This window comes from Sander vitreus, chromosome 12 (genome assembly GCF_031162955.1).
Source record: "Sander vitreus isolate 19-12246 chromosome 12, sanVit1, whole genome shotgun sequence".
NCBI lineage: Eukaryota > Metazoa > Chordata > Actinopteri > Perciformes > Percidae > Sander > Sander vitreus.
The window spans coordinates 605,586-620,000 of NC_135866.1; the positions used below are offsets into that span (position 1 = coordinate 605,586).

General features: G+C 44.1%; 1 protein-coding gene across 1 annotated transcript in view; it reads left to right on the forward strand.

Moving 5' to 3' along the window:
* Positions 1 to 14,415, forward strand: part of LOC144527126 (nuclear receptor coactivator 2-like) — a 52,737-nt gene that overhangs the window by 22,991 nt on the left and 15,331 nt on the right. Inside the window, exons 4-11 of the mRNA XM_078265015.1 lie at positions 509 to 612; positions 2,033 to 2,210; positions 3,296 to 3,484; positions 5,429 to 5,530; positions 6,554 to 6,694; positions 7,127 to 7,274; positions 9,127 to 10,363; positions 14,089 to 14,332. Coding sequence (XP_078121141.1) covers positions 509 to 612; positions 2,033 to 2,210; positions 3,296 to 3,484; positions 5,429 to 5,530; positions 6,554 to 6,694; positions 7,127 to 7,274; positions 9,127 to 10,363; positions 14,089 to 14,332 — 2,343 coding nt within the window. The remainder of the gene's footprint in view (positions 1 to 508; positions 613 to 2,032; positions 2,211 to 3,295; positions 3,485 to 5,428; positions 5,531 to 6,553; positions 6,695 to 7,126; positions 7,275 to 9,126; positions 10,364 to 14,088; positions 14,333 to 14,415) is intronic.

The window sequence follows — 14,415 nt, forward strand, 5'->3', positions numbered from 1 at the left end:
CGTGTGTTTGCCTGAGGGCGGCATCACCACAAAAACAACAATGTGACAGGAGGATTCACAAGAGGATTGTGCAGCTTTTGTGGCTATTAAACCAGCACAAAAAGGACCTTGAGACGGGACAGATAGTGGTTACAAGTGGTGCGCAATTCATGGTGCTATCAGTGGCCTCAAGCCATTCTTTGTGAATCTGCCCATCAGTGTTTTCTGGGAAAAGAAAATACTCACTAAGAGGCACTAAGAGGCTTCCTTGTAATGTTGGGCCGTAACTTTGGACAGGCCATTACACAACACCATCAGCCAGCCATGCATTCACTAAATTCCGAACTAAAAGATGGAATGAATTACATTTCTTTAAATTTAAAAATGTAATGAAAATACACACACACACACACACACACACACACACACACACACACACACACACACATAAATAGCCAAAGAAGTTTTAACTTTGAAACCTGAGACATCCGTTGTGTTTAACGCCCTCTCTTTTCGTTGTCTTTTACAGAAAAAGCTCCAGTGGCTGATGCTGATGAGGTGCAGAAGGCCGACGTCTCCTCCACAGGACAGGGTGTCATCGATAAAGACGCCCTTGGCCCCATGATGCTGGAGGTAGGTTCAGAAAAACTTTATCTGCTTCCGTTCATTATACTTTGAGGAAAGAAGTTTAAAGTTCAAAGCAATAGTGACACAAAACAGTGACGCCAGGACTGAATATTGAAACAAGGTTCTATTGACAACAGTGGCCTGTAATTGGCCTACTAACTAGTAGTCACATGTTTTACAACAGAAGAAATGAACAGTTTGAATTGAATAATCTTGTGTTTTAAAATGCAGCACTCCACCATAACTACACTTGCATGTGAGACATTTAGAACTGGTGCAGCTTCTTTCTGTCTTTAAATGGCGATGCTCTTCATAGTGACGCAGAGAGATAAGAGTTCCTCTGGCTAGCAGCTCCGGCATGCATTGTGTGTGTGTGTGTGTGTGTGGTGACATATAACGTATATACGTAACATAACCCCCCCCCCCAACACACACACACAGGCTTTATATAGCTTTCACCAGCCGCAACATTGGTTGAGGTGTCTACTTGGAGATAAATATTATTCTCGCCAAGACCGTTTCTGTTCTATTCTGTTCTGTTCTACACCAGTGTTAGGGGGATAAGCAGGCAGACGTACAGTCAGAAGCTTGTGTAAACATGTGGCAGGCTAAAGGACAAATCACGGTGTGTACATACAATGAAATAATTGAAAAAGACACGCACTCTCTCACACACACACACACACACACACACACACGCTGTAATACCTTGAATTATAATAGCACACTGTAAGTTCTTCTTTTTTTCGTAACACAATTAAAGAGCTTTTGTTTTAAGTTTTTATCAATTTTCACAGAAAAAAACACCCAGATTTATTTTAAAGTAAGCAGACAAACAAAATTGTTGTATTTGCTCCTGCAAGAAGACACTGTTTACTGTAGTTTACAGCATACATCTGAATATGATTCTGGTTTAAAAAAAAAATGATACAAAAATTAAAAAATGCTGATCAAGTGCCATATTTGCTCACATACAATCATTATAAATGGTTAAATAATTTTTTATAATGTACTTTAGCAGGTGGAAGTAACACCTCAACTTTCACATCCACTTCTATTAATTAAGTCTAATTAGCCTTTGGTGGAAAGTTCAGATTAACTTTAATTAACCTCCAATCTCCCCTATTTATCTCCCCTACTTTCTTTTTCTCTTTCACACTTCATATCTTCCCCTTCTCTCCCTCCTGCTGGCCTTATACGTTTGCTTCTTCCTCTAATCTCTCTCTATCTTGTCTTCTTCCTCCTTTCCTTTACTCTGGCCTCTCACTTGCTCTTCTTTCTTTTCCCTTTCTCCAAACTTCCCCGTATCTCTACTTTCCACCATCTGTCTGTCCATCCATCTCGTCTTTCTCCTCTACCTTCCTGTTCTACTCCTCATTTCCTCCCTTCATCCCCTTGTCCCCGTCTCCTCTTCCTCACCCCTCAGGCCCTGGACGGCTTCTTTTTTGTGGTCAACATGGAGGGCAACATAGTGTTTGTCTCGGAGAACGTCAGCCAGTATTTGCGCTACCAGCAGGAGGAGCTGATGAACACCAGCGTCTACAGCGTGCTGCATGTTGGAGATCACGCCGAGTTCATCAAGAACCTCCTGCCCAAGAGCCTGGGTAAGAAGCACAGAAAGTTTACTGGAACATGGTCTGATGGAGGAGCAATTTCAGATCATGTCAGATGTTCTCTGGCCACCAGATTGGAGGTCCTACCATCATGACAAAACCTGGTCACTGCGTTTGTTAGTTCACAACAGTAAAGAAGAATGGGGAAGATTCTCCTCAGCTAGATGATCAAGAGCAAACAGACTTGATCGGGTCTGATCAGCCCAGGTTACATGTCTAGTAGCAGGTAATAGCTAGTAGTTTATTGTCAACAGGATTACCTGCTTTGCTAAATTAGGTCAGCACTAGTGTATAACGATGACGTTCAGCAACAACGCGCATGCATTTATTCCAGCTAGAAGCAATAAAACAAAAGCCCCTTCAGCCTTGCCATGCTTTCCCCATTTTCCTGTGGTTAACCAAAGGTGTAGTCTATAATATATCCATGACGTTCCACTTCCTAGATTGCTCCATTTCCGCCGGAAATTCCGCCAGATTCCACTCTCTTTGGCCAGATGTCCGTCCCCTTCCTCTTTCTTTGTGTTGGCGTTCTAACCTCTGGTGGATTTGTGAGGACTATGGTTAACTGCTCCTCAGATCTCTGCAGGGTAAATCCAGACAGCTAGCTAGACTATCTGTCCAATCTGAGTTTTCTGTTGCACGATTAAAACTACTTTTGAACGTCCACATGTTCCAAAACGTGGAACACTGCCCACTCTTCACAGTTAGTTGCAGGTAAACCTATAATAACATGCTACAGAGAATTCAACCAGTGTTACTGTTTCCAGAGTAGGGCACTTAAAAAAAACACAGCTAACCAAATGGCTGGATAAGTATTTCCAAATTTCAGTGTCTCATTAGCCCAATATATTTTGACAGACCTTAATGGTAAAAGGTTTAGCTAAGAGCTAAAGTCCTGTTACTAATATGTGCATCTTCTGGGTTCTATATTTACAATATTGTATATGGCTGTTTGGTGTTTCAATGTGCATGTTGGAACTTTAGATGCCAAATATGATCATTGCCCTTTTTTTATTGTTGTTATTGTTATGTTGACCACCTCCTCTTTGTTTTTGGTGTCTCTCTTTATCTTCCAGTCAATCATCGCAGCACTGATTCATCCAACAGGAACAGCCACACGTTCAACTGTCGTATGTTGGTCAACCCTAATGCCGACGGTGAAGCCCGGCCGGCGTCGGACCAGCAGGACGGGTCACAGCAGAAGTATGAGACCATGCAGTGTTTCGCCGTCTCCGAACCCAAGTCTATCAGGGAAGAGGGGGAAGGTACTGTATCTAACTTATATTAGGTTTGAATTTTCACTTTGTCTCTCTTGCCTTTACTGTTTTAATCCATGTTTGTTGTTTATTTGTTTCTCTTTCTTTTATTAGGGCCCGAGCATGAAAGTGTGAGGAACCTATTGTTTTTGTAAAGATTATTATTATTTTTCTGCTGTACAATTACATTTTTGAGGGACTTTGGATGCTTGAAAACTTATAAATATTGGCACACATGTCAGACCTGGTGATACTTGCAAAGTTCTGTAGGATTGGGATTGGGTATGGCCAGTAGGCTCCGTAGCGCCCCCAAACGCACGCCAGGGTTGGAATAAAGTTTGGTGGGAGCATTGCTCTCAACTTGAGGAACATATTATATTTTTTTGAATTTTTTTTCACAAGATAGGACATCAGCCATCTTAAATTTTGTGCATTCATTTTCATTTTATGAACATGTTTGAGGACTTTACAGCGATTTGGTTCATGTGTGTTTAGCGGGCTCTGTAGCTCCCCCTAATGCGTGGAAGGCCTTTATTTGGACAAAATTGTTCCAATATTCACAAAACGTGGTACCCACATTGCTCTCATCTTTTTGGACATGTTTCCAATTTGCTTACATTAGTTTCGCCCAACCGGAAGCCATTTTGAATTTTATGCGTTTTCCCTCTTATTTCCACGTCGCTCTCTCTCTGTCTTCTAGGTTTTGCCCTTCCACTCCTACATGTTCTTTCGCACTGTTATTTACTTCTTTCTCAATCATTCCATCGTTGTCTTGACTTTCTGTCAATTTTCCATTACTTTCTCCATCCCCACTTTCCACAGTCTCTTGTGTCCTGTCCTCCTTTCATCAACAGTCCTCTTCACTTTTTCTCCCATCTACCGGGAGAGACTAATTAGTGTGTGGCACTTTGTCATCTTCCCATCTTATCTTATCACAAACATACTGTACACACTAGGGAAAAGAAATCTTGTTGGAACTCTAATTGTTATGGGTTGGTGTGTTTTAACTTGTTTTGGTAGTCTGTTTCTGTTCTGTATTTTGCTCAGTTTCCTGTTTTATTTTGACAGTTTGGTTTTCTGTCTTGTCTAGCCTGGTTTTACTTCATGTCTTGTGTTTTCCTGCCTTTTTTGATTGTTCTGCCCAGCCCTAATGTGTTTCACCTGTTTCCCAGCCCTTGTGTCACCTGTCTTGTGTTACCTTGTTACCCTGTGTATTTAGTCTTTGTGTTCCCCTTGTCCTGTGTCAGATCATTGTGTGTTTTTGTGTTTCCTCGTGCCTGTCGTGTCTCTCAGTGTCAGTTCGTGTCTGGTTTTTTGCTCCCTGGATTTTCTTTGTTCTCAAGTTTCTGGTTTGTTTTCTGCTCTTGTTTTTTGGATTCCCTGTTTTTGTTTTCTTCACTCTGAATTAGTTTTTGCCTGCCGCTTTCAGGACTCCCTTTGTTTATTTGTACTTTGTTTTATGGACTAATAAATGTTCCCACTCAAACTTTCTCCTGCCTGCTCTCTGCCTTTGGGTCCTCAACTTCCCTGAACCTAACACTAATTTTAGATGTCTGACAACCAGATATTGTGCTAATCTTTCCCCCATCAGGAGGAGGATGTCTGGACAGATTGAGGGCAGCAGGTTGAGATTGTGATGTAGGCTGATGTTAAAAAAACTCAGGCTGAGTCTGAGATTGGGAGATCTTGACATCGATGGGGGTTAAAGGGAGTTCTGTCATGAATGCCTATGGTATAGGTTGTGATGTATAGTTCAGTGTCAAATGAGAAATGGCACACACAGAGTGGGTAACCTTTAAGGTTTTTACCTTCCACCAAAAGAAAAGGGCAGTCACAATTGAAATCAAATTGTTGTAACAGCCGCACTCTCTTCCACCCTGCCTATATTTTTATATATTGTATTTAGGTGTATGTGTAAGGGTTAATTTAACCCAATCTTTTCCAAACATGCAGACTTCCAGTCATGTCTCATCTGTGTGGCAAGAAGAGTCCCCGTCAAAGAGAGACCTGTGATGCCCACGTACGAGAGCTTCACTACGCGACAGGACCTTCAAGGTAGGACTGTCAATATGCAGTGTGATCAATCAGTATAGTGTTGTGCCAATATATAATGTTGTCCACATCCCATTCGATAAGTATGTTGTTTGAACATCAGTTTTTTATTTTGAGGTCAGGACTAAGGGTCCTATCTTGCACCCAGGGCAGCGCAAAGCCTGACCCAAGTGTCTTTGCAAGCTCAGTTGCAACGATGCAGTTTCCTGTCCAACGCCCACGTGGTTTAAATAACAAATGCACCTGCGCCCATCTGTGGCCCATGGGCGTGCTGGTCTTACAGGGAGGTGTGTTCAGGTGCATTCTGGGCATATTGCTATCTTGAGGCAGCGGAAAGTGACCATTGACCAACAAAAACCTGGTCTAAACAGCATTTCATTGTTATTTTAACAGAGCATTAGTAAAATTCTCCTAGGCTCGTGCACAGCGTGCACACACACTATGCTTGTTACACACACAGGGACGCACAGCAGCACACACACATGCAAAAGATTAAAAATAGTATTACTGTGTATATCTTTATATACATGGAATACCTCTTGGGACAGAGGATTAAGAGACGACAGCAAATCTCTCCTTCCTGCTCAGCAAATCCTCCATCATAACTGCAATGCTCCAAGGTCCAAACACGCCTGGCTTTTAAAGGGAATGGGAGATGACATGATTGGTTTATTGCATATTACGCCCAAATCACACCTATGATTAATGAAGTACAACCCTTTAGAACCATGCGCCTGGCCCACGGACCCTTTTTTCTGCCGTCAAACTATCAAAAGTGGATTCGTACACGCCCTAAACGCACCTGCACCAGGCGCTTCACGCCGTGCGCTTAGATCGTTAAAATATGCCCCCAAAAGCTCCTACAGCAGGGTGGATGTTTGCCGACACAGGACCTTAACCAGTGGAACTCTGGTCCACTGGTTAAGTGGCGGTTATACTACTAAGTAATGACTCTACTGCTCCATAGCAGGCAAACATCTAAAGCCTGACAGTAATCTGCTAACATCAGGTCTCTTACCTTTCCAGGTAAGATCACGTCCCTGGACACCAGTCTGCTCCGTGCGTCCATGAAGCCGGGCTGGGAGGACCTTGTTCGCCGTTGCATTCAGAGGTTCCACCTGCAGAATGAAAGGGATATGTCCTTCGCTAAGAAACACCAGCAAGATGGTGAGTAAGGCAATTCGGAGCTCAATGTGCAGCCTGTAACTGATCATTTTTATACAATAACATTCTCCATATTATCTTTTTTTGGTTCTTTTCATTCTTTTTGAGTTTTGTGATTCTTGACTTTCTTGGGTTCAACGTGGACTTGTTAAGGGCTCAGTGCTTTAGAAGCATCATATATCCATGCTGGAAGAGTTCCATGTATTAAGTACACCTATAGCAATAAAGGGTCTCTAAAGAATATTTTCTTTAACTTCTCAAAAACTAGACACACTGTTACGGCACTTTCTATTCACCACACCTCTAAATTGTCTTTCTTTCTTGTTTTGGGGAATCAATTCATAGGAAACATATTATATATTGTCTCACTCAATGGCTGTCACTCCTGTGTGATGATGTTGAGGTAATTGTGTGTCCGTTTGTGTCTCTTGGCAGTGCTGAGGAACGGCCATGCACTCAGCCCTCTGTACAGATTCTCCCTGGCTGACGGCACCATCGTCTCAGCTCACACTAAGAGCGAGCTGGTCCGATCTCCAGCCACCAACGAACCACAGCTCTACATGTCGCTGCACATCCTGCTGAGGTACCAGCCACTCTTTTCTCTACTGCACAGTGTCTGTCTTTCTAAAACATTGTATTTACAGTATTATTTAGGAGTTAGCACCTATCAGTGTAATTCCTTCAGTTAGTTTGTTAAATAAGATCTGTTCCTGTTTCCTGTCCAAAAGAGAAGAAACAAGTCATTGAAAATCCTTTGTATATTGTTGGAGATTCCATCTTAAAAAGGTTGCATCAAAGATGTCCCTTGTTTTCCACACTTGCTGGTCTCTAACTTTTTTTTTCTGCATGCTTTTTGGGTGTAATTAATTATTTTTTTGTATTAAGAGCTTCCCTTGACAAGAGATGCATTTGAACTGAATCTCTTATTTTAGTTTAAGGTTTAGCGTTATAGTTAAGTTTATGGTCTGCCAATCCCAGCCAAAGAAGCAGGGTTTAAATCCCCTGAAAATTACTCAAAAACATATTAAACACTTTTGAAACACTTATGGTCTGTCAAGAAACCAAATATACTGTCATCTGGTCTATAATGGAAAAAAAAGAAATTCTAGTCCTACCAAACATTTTCCTTGTCTAGGTGTCTTTCTTTTTTTTGTGTGCATTTGTTTACCAATGGAAGTGTTGTTGATCCTGGGGTCCTCAGCTTGTATATGATATATCTGAATGTCTTGACTATCTTAGGAGTAGGAGTCGTACACAATATCTTCATCATATCGCCCTACGCTTCTTTCCCCTGTCGGTCTGTGTGTTTATCACATGTTCTTTCTGTGTTTGTGAGTTCCAGAGAGTAATGTGGATTAAGAACAAAGAGCCTCTTATTCAGAACCGCCACCATATGTGTAGAACAAAACTGACACAATCACTACCAGCCAGTCCGGTATACAGTACCTCCCTCCCTCCCTCCCTCCCTCCCAGCATCCAGCCTTTAAGATGACCATTCAGAGTCAGTAATTGGACAGTGGTCAGAAAACAATGCCAGGACTGTTACCCAGAGCTTTTGGGGCTCAATGGCGAGAACTTGGCCTTTTTACTTTCACAAGTTTCACATTGAAAGTTCTGGGTCCAGCACTCGGCACAATGAGAGCTTTGTGCGTTTGGTGTGAGGCTGAAGCCGATCCATGTTTAAAGCTCGCTCTCTGCTACAGCTTTAGGCCTTGTTACAACTTTGTTTTCTCAGTTGTGTACACTGTTTCAGAGCTGCTCTCTGTTCTACTGTATGCTGGCATTCAGATCATGTGCTGCGGCGAAAACACCCTCCCATTCATCTGAATCTGGGTATTCTGTCAAGGCTGCGGCGAAAAAGTTAAAACAGATTAAACTTCTGGAGAAACCCTACGAAAATTGAACAGTTTTATATAAATTATTAAAAAGTCAAGAATCAAGCGTGAAAGTTCTTGACATTAACTCTTCCTAGCTTTTTTTTGTTTTAGCTGTCTACCGCTTCACATGGTCTTCATCAGGTAAATGGCAACATGACAAAGGGAACCCTATCAATAGTACACTGAAGAAACAGTTGTACGGTTGTCATAGAAGTCAGAACAAATAAAACGTGTAAAATATGTAAGTATATTTGAGAAACAAAATGAAAGAGGCTACAGCATAATAAAAAACATTTAACAAGATTCAGTAGACCTCTAAGAATATTGGTAGGAAAAAGGATATGTATGTGTTGTAGTTACAAGATGACCATAAGCAATATAATACATTTGAACTGGTCACTCACTGAACATTAACTAACCACCTGTGCTGTTTACTAACATCATTCTGAAAATTCATACATCTACACATATTCTCACCTACAGTTTGATGTGCCTCTGTACAACCAGCACTGCCCTGGAGCAGGTCTGATTCTTGTGTCTGCTTTCTTTTCCTTCCAGGAAAAACATGGGTGGCATGACCACAGACATACCTGGCGGCCAGGGCACAGCCAAGCCAATGACCCCAACCAGTGTGAGTGGTCCCTCCCCTTCCCCAGATGGCAGTGTCACCAGTAACACGCATGACTCCACCTCGGCCTCCAGTGCCCCTGGACGTGGTTTTGTGGCTGTTTTGGGTCGGGCGCCCACACCTCAGGGAAACAGCCAAGCACTCAAGCTGGGCAGCCCTTCAGCCCAGGGAAGCCCCAGTGTCACGTCAGGGGCCCAGGGGGCCATGTTGTCTCCTCGTCATCGCCAGAGCCCCACCATGGCGGCTAGTAGCAGCTGTAGTAGCCCTCACCTCCAACATCCCCCTGGTTCTTTCTCTCCTGCAGTCGGACTCCACTCGCCAGCATCCGTATGCAGCAGCACAGGAAATAGCCAAGGATTCAACTCCCTTAGTGCACTGCAGGCCCTCAGCCAGGGCCACAGGGTTTCCCAGGGACTCACCGAGGGGCAGCATCCAGAGTCACCTGACAGAAAGACGTTTGGCCTTCAGAGCCCTCTTCACAGCAGCAGCACTGGTAGCCAACAAGCCCAGAACAATCCCAGCGTAGAGCCTGGCTTATTGGGAACGTTTGGGGAGCAGCAAGACTTGTTGTCCCCCCCAAACCACGAGGGTGAGTGGGAGAAAGATGGCGACCCTGACAATTTCGAAGGTAATGGAAGCTTAGGGGAGCCCGGCGACGCCCCAAATCGCCCTCTGAACACAAAAGGGCACACTAAGCTGCTCCAGCTCCTCACCACCAAATTAGAGTCCTCTGATCCTTGCGCTTCACCCCCCCTGGGGGATGACCAGAACTTTAAGGACCAGCTGGGTGGGATTGGGGGTGTGGGTGGGGCTGGGCATAACAACCACTCCACCTCCCTAAAGGAGAAACACAAAATTCTCCACAGGTTGTTGCAGAACAGCACCTCGCCTGTGGAGTTGGCTAAACTAACGGCCGAGGCTACTGGAAAAGACCCCATTGGACCAGAGTCAGCTTCAGGGGACAACATGGCTGCCCTGGGTGAACTCTGCACAAAACAGGAGCCAGGGAGCCCCAAAAAGAAAGACAATGCATTGCTGCGCTATCTGCTGGATAGGGATGATAACAGCCTTCTGGATAAAGCCATCAAGATGGAACCCGGTGACGGACCCAAGCTGTCCAACGTTAAGACGGAGAGAGAGGAAGCAGGTTTCAGCATGGCGGACCAGGTTAGTGTTGGTGATGTACATACGGTATATTCATGGTTAGTGCTGTAATGATTAATCTGTCTGTGGATTGACAGAAACGTATTATTTTTGATAACAAATCATTGAAGTAATGTATAATGCCGATTGCTGCTTTGTTGGTTCCAGCTTCTTGTCGGGCAGAAAGAGTAGAAAAAGCATGTGAAGAGTGATCCCAGTCAGTCCCCTTATTCTCCTCTTACACATGAAAAGTTCTGTCTGCTATGGGTCTGTCCACTTAACAAATATATGGAGGATCGTAGTACTTAGCTGCTCCTATAAACACCTCCGAGTGAGAAGCACAGTGAGCTGACACTCGGTGACTGTCGAATGTGTGTTGATGGCGGTCTGTCAGGAGTTAGTTAGTACACTCCCTGCAACACAAGATACTCTGGCAAGGGAGGCAGCGGAGTACTGTTTAAACTTTAGCATGTGTGAGTGAGAAAAAGGGAAACCGAGAGAGAGAATTCAAGAACATCATACAGTTTATGTGTGCAGCTGTATTTAAGACATAAGATGCTTTTGCAGAGTAGCAGAGGAGATCTGTTTATATGGCTCAGCATGTTGGTGTGTTTGTATATGCATATACATATCGTATGTCTGTTTGTACAGTGGGTCTGTGTATGTTGTACTTTGTGTGTACAAACCTTCCAAATGAGTGACAGATGATGCCTGGTATCAATATTTCCCAGTGCACTCTCTTGTAACAAAGTGTAGCCAGTTCAGAGTGTTGTCGTGCCCTTTTGAAATGCAGGTGCACTGACATGGTTGAATTTATGTCCAGGAAGGGGCGGATGGAGGACGGCTGAGGTTCAATAGTCTGACATCCTCAGGCGACACTCCTACCAACATTTGTGCCTCCGGAGAGCGGAGGCTGCTGCCGGAGGGGAGGGAGCTATTCAGAGGCTGCCCCCTTGGTGGCTTGGTTGGTTTGTAGATTGTAGAATAAGGTGACTGCTTAGTTGAGCCGGTCCTGATGGTGCCAGGGACGTGCTTTTTCAACTGACTGTTGAGATGTTATTCTAGCTAATCAGAATAAGGTGCAGAACAGGAAAAACAGAAAGTTAGGGCGTTTTCACACCGACAGCCTTTAGTTCGGTTGAATCGAACTAGAGTTTGTTTGCCCCGCTGGTGCGGTTAGTTTGGGCAGGTGAGAACGCGGCAATCGAACTCTGGTGCGCACTAAAAGCGGACCAAACAAGCGTACCGAGACCTACTTGAAGAGGTGGTCTCGGTACGCTTTCAATCAAACTCTGGAGCAGTTCGTTTGTGGTGAGAACATGATCTGTACTCGAACCCACCAACTATGTGTACTCCTCCAGTCTGAGCTGATGTCTCCTGTAGTCAGGTGTGTTCAGCAGTCTGAGCTGATGTCTCCTGTAGTCAGGTGTGTTCAGCAGTCTGAGCTGATGTCTCCTGTAGTCAGGTGTGTTCAGCAGTCTGAGCTGATGTCTCCTGTAGTCAGGTGTGTTCAGCAGTCTGAGCTGATGTCTCCTGTAGTCAGGTGTGTTCAGCAGTCTGAGCTGATGTCTCCTGTAGTCAGGTGTGTTCAGCAGTCTGAGCTGATGTCTCCTGTAGTCAGGTGTGTTCAGCAGTCTGAGCTGATGTCTCCTGTAGTCAGGTGTGTTCAGCAGTCTGAGCTAGTGTCTCCTGTAGTCAGGTGTGTTCAGCAGTCTGAGCTGATGTCTCCTGTAGTCAGGTGTGTTCAGCAGTCTGAGCTGATGTCTCCTGTAGTCAGGTGTGTTCAGCAGTCTGAGCTGATGTCTCCTGTAGTCAGGTGTGTTCAGCAGTCTGAGCTGATGTCTCCTGTAGTCAGGTGTGTTCAGCAGTCTGAGATGATGTCTCCTGTAGTCAGGTGTGTTCAGCAGTCTGAGCTGATGTCTCCTGTAGTCAGGTGTGTCCAGCAGTCTGAGCTGATGTCTCCTGTAGTCAGGTGTGTTCAGCAGTCTGAGCTGATGTCTCCTGTAGTCAGGTGTGTTCAGCAATCTGCGATGCAGCAGAGCAGCAAACTGTAGCAGCTTGCAGTGTTTCTATCACAGAAATAGACTGCGGTCAAGCTTGCCGTCCGTCACTCGTATCTCCGTGGTCAAACCAGCTGCCGCTAAAGTTGGAGACAGACACCGGCAGAGCAGAGCCAAGTCTCGGTGACCAGAGCAGACGTAGTAACGTCTCTTGCGAAACAATGTCTGATAATTTTAATGAAATGAGCTGGTTTGACCACTAGACCAAAACACAGGACCTCCCCCTGTATTTACTTTCTTGCTCCCGCCCCCAGACATATCCGACTAATAAGAGGAGTGGACGTTCTTGCCTGATTTGTAATGACGCATTTTGGTACGCTTGGATTTTTCCAGGTGTGAAACCAAACCAAACCGACCGAGGGCAAACTGCTCCAAGTTTACTAACTCACCAATGGATTCAGACCAAAGCAAACCAACTACAGGTGTAAAAACACCCTTAAAGTAAAGAACAAAGTAGCTGACGAACAGAAGGTTAACAGGTCCCTAGAAAGGTGTTTGTGTTCTCCTGTACATGCACAAATCAAATGAAGCTGTGTGTGTGTGTGTGTGTGTGTGTGTGTGTGTGTGTGTGTGTGTGTGTGTGTGTGTGGTGGCTGCTCAGGAGAGGGCAGCAGCAATCTCCATTGAAAATAATGCCCTTTGTCTGCCCAGTGTTACACTTACTAGGTTTTCATACCAAAATGTAAGACTTATTGGTACCACCTGTAAGGTGTGTTTTTTTTTTTTACTAGCATCTAGTGGCAGTGGTGGGAAACTACAACAATATTTGCAAACATTTTGTTATCCACTGCAATCCCCAGTGTTTTTTAAAGTTTTTATTTGCTGGACAATTTCAAGTTTGTTACCTGTTAGCTGACTGACACCTGTACATGTATATCACAATGATGTTTAGTATGCTCAGCTAAAGTTAAAGTGCTATATCTAAAGGTCAGTCTATGTATTTGCGTTATGTATAAAGTGTCATACAAATGGCTATTTAAGGCATAACACAAGAACCATTGGATGTTTTACAAATACATGTCCCTCACATCCGTGTGTGTGTGTAGCAGGGACTGTGTGTCTTACTGTACATCACACATGACCTGACCTCATTAGTGCCGGCAGTTTATTTTTAGCTGCTCCTCTACTCGTCAGCCAAACTGCCGGAGGAAACCAGTCGTGTGTGTGTGGCAGGGGTTAAATTACACTGTAACACTGAGGGGGTTTATATATTCCAAAAAAGTAAAGATTTCTGGTTTTCAAGTTTCTTTTTACAATTGTGTCTGCATGTTTATTAAACAACCAAACAAAGACAAATAATACCTTGTTGTTTTGATATATATTTTATATGACATTAACATTCGAAAGGTTACTAGTTTGAAGCACATGAAACCTTCAACAGATACTTAAGATGTTATTGATGTTGGCACCTGAACTGAAAGCTTCTCTGGTTCTTTGTTGCTTTGCACTGTGTGATCTTGGGTTTAAAAATGGTGTTGAAATGATATACCAAATTCTGTACTATGATCAACATGAAAAAAGACCTAACTGTGACAGAAATCTACATTTTCAGCAATAAATAAAAAACAGTCAGGAGTCCAAAATGCAGCAAATGTCATGAAACGTTGCCATTTTTAGTCCTTGAATTTTAGCAGACAAGTCCTTAAATGTCACTGCAAACACCTGTGTTTTTCCTGTGGCTGCTCTCAGACCAGTGAGCTGGAAGACCTGCTGGAGGACCTGCAGAGTGGCAGCCAGCAGCAGCAGCTGTTTACGGGCCAGCCACCAGTCAGAAGACCAGCCTCCTCTTCGTCGTCCTCTTCCTCTGTGCCGCCTGGTTCCTCTGTGGACAAGCAGGGCATCATCAGCGACATCCTGCAGATGACAGAAAGCAGCAGCAGCAGCAGCAGCCCCCCCAACCAGCCCAGAGCCTTCTCTCCCATCAGCCCTGCAAGTACGTCTGCACAACGTGTTTGTGTCTGGGAAGTTCATTTGATGATTTCTTGCTCCTAAAGATGTTTACAATTGTCTTTATAA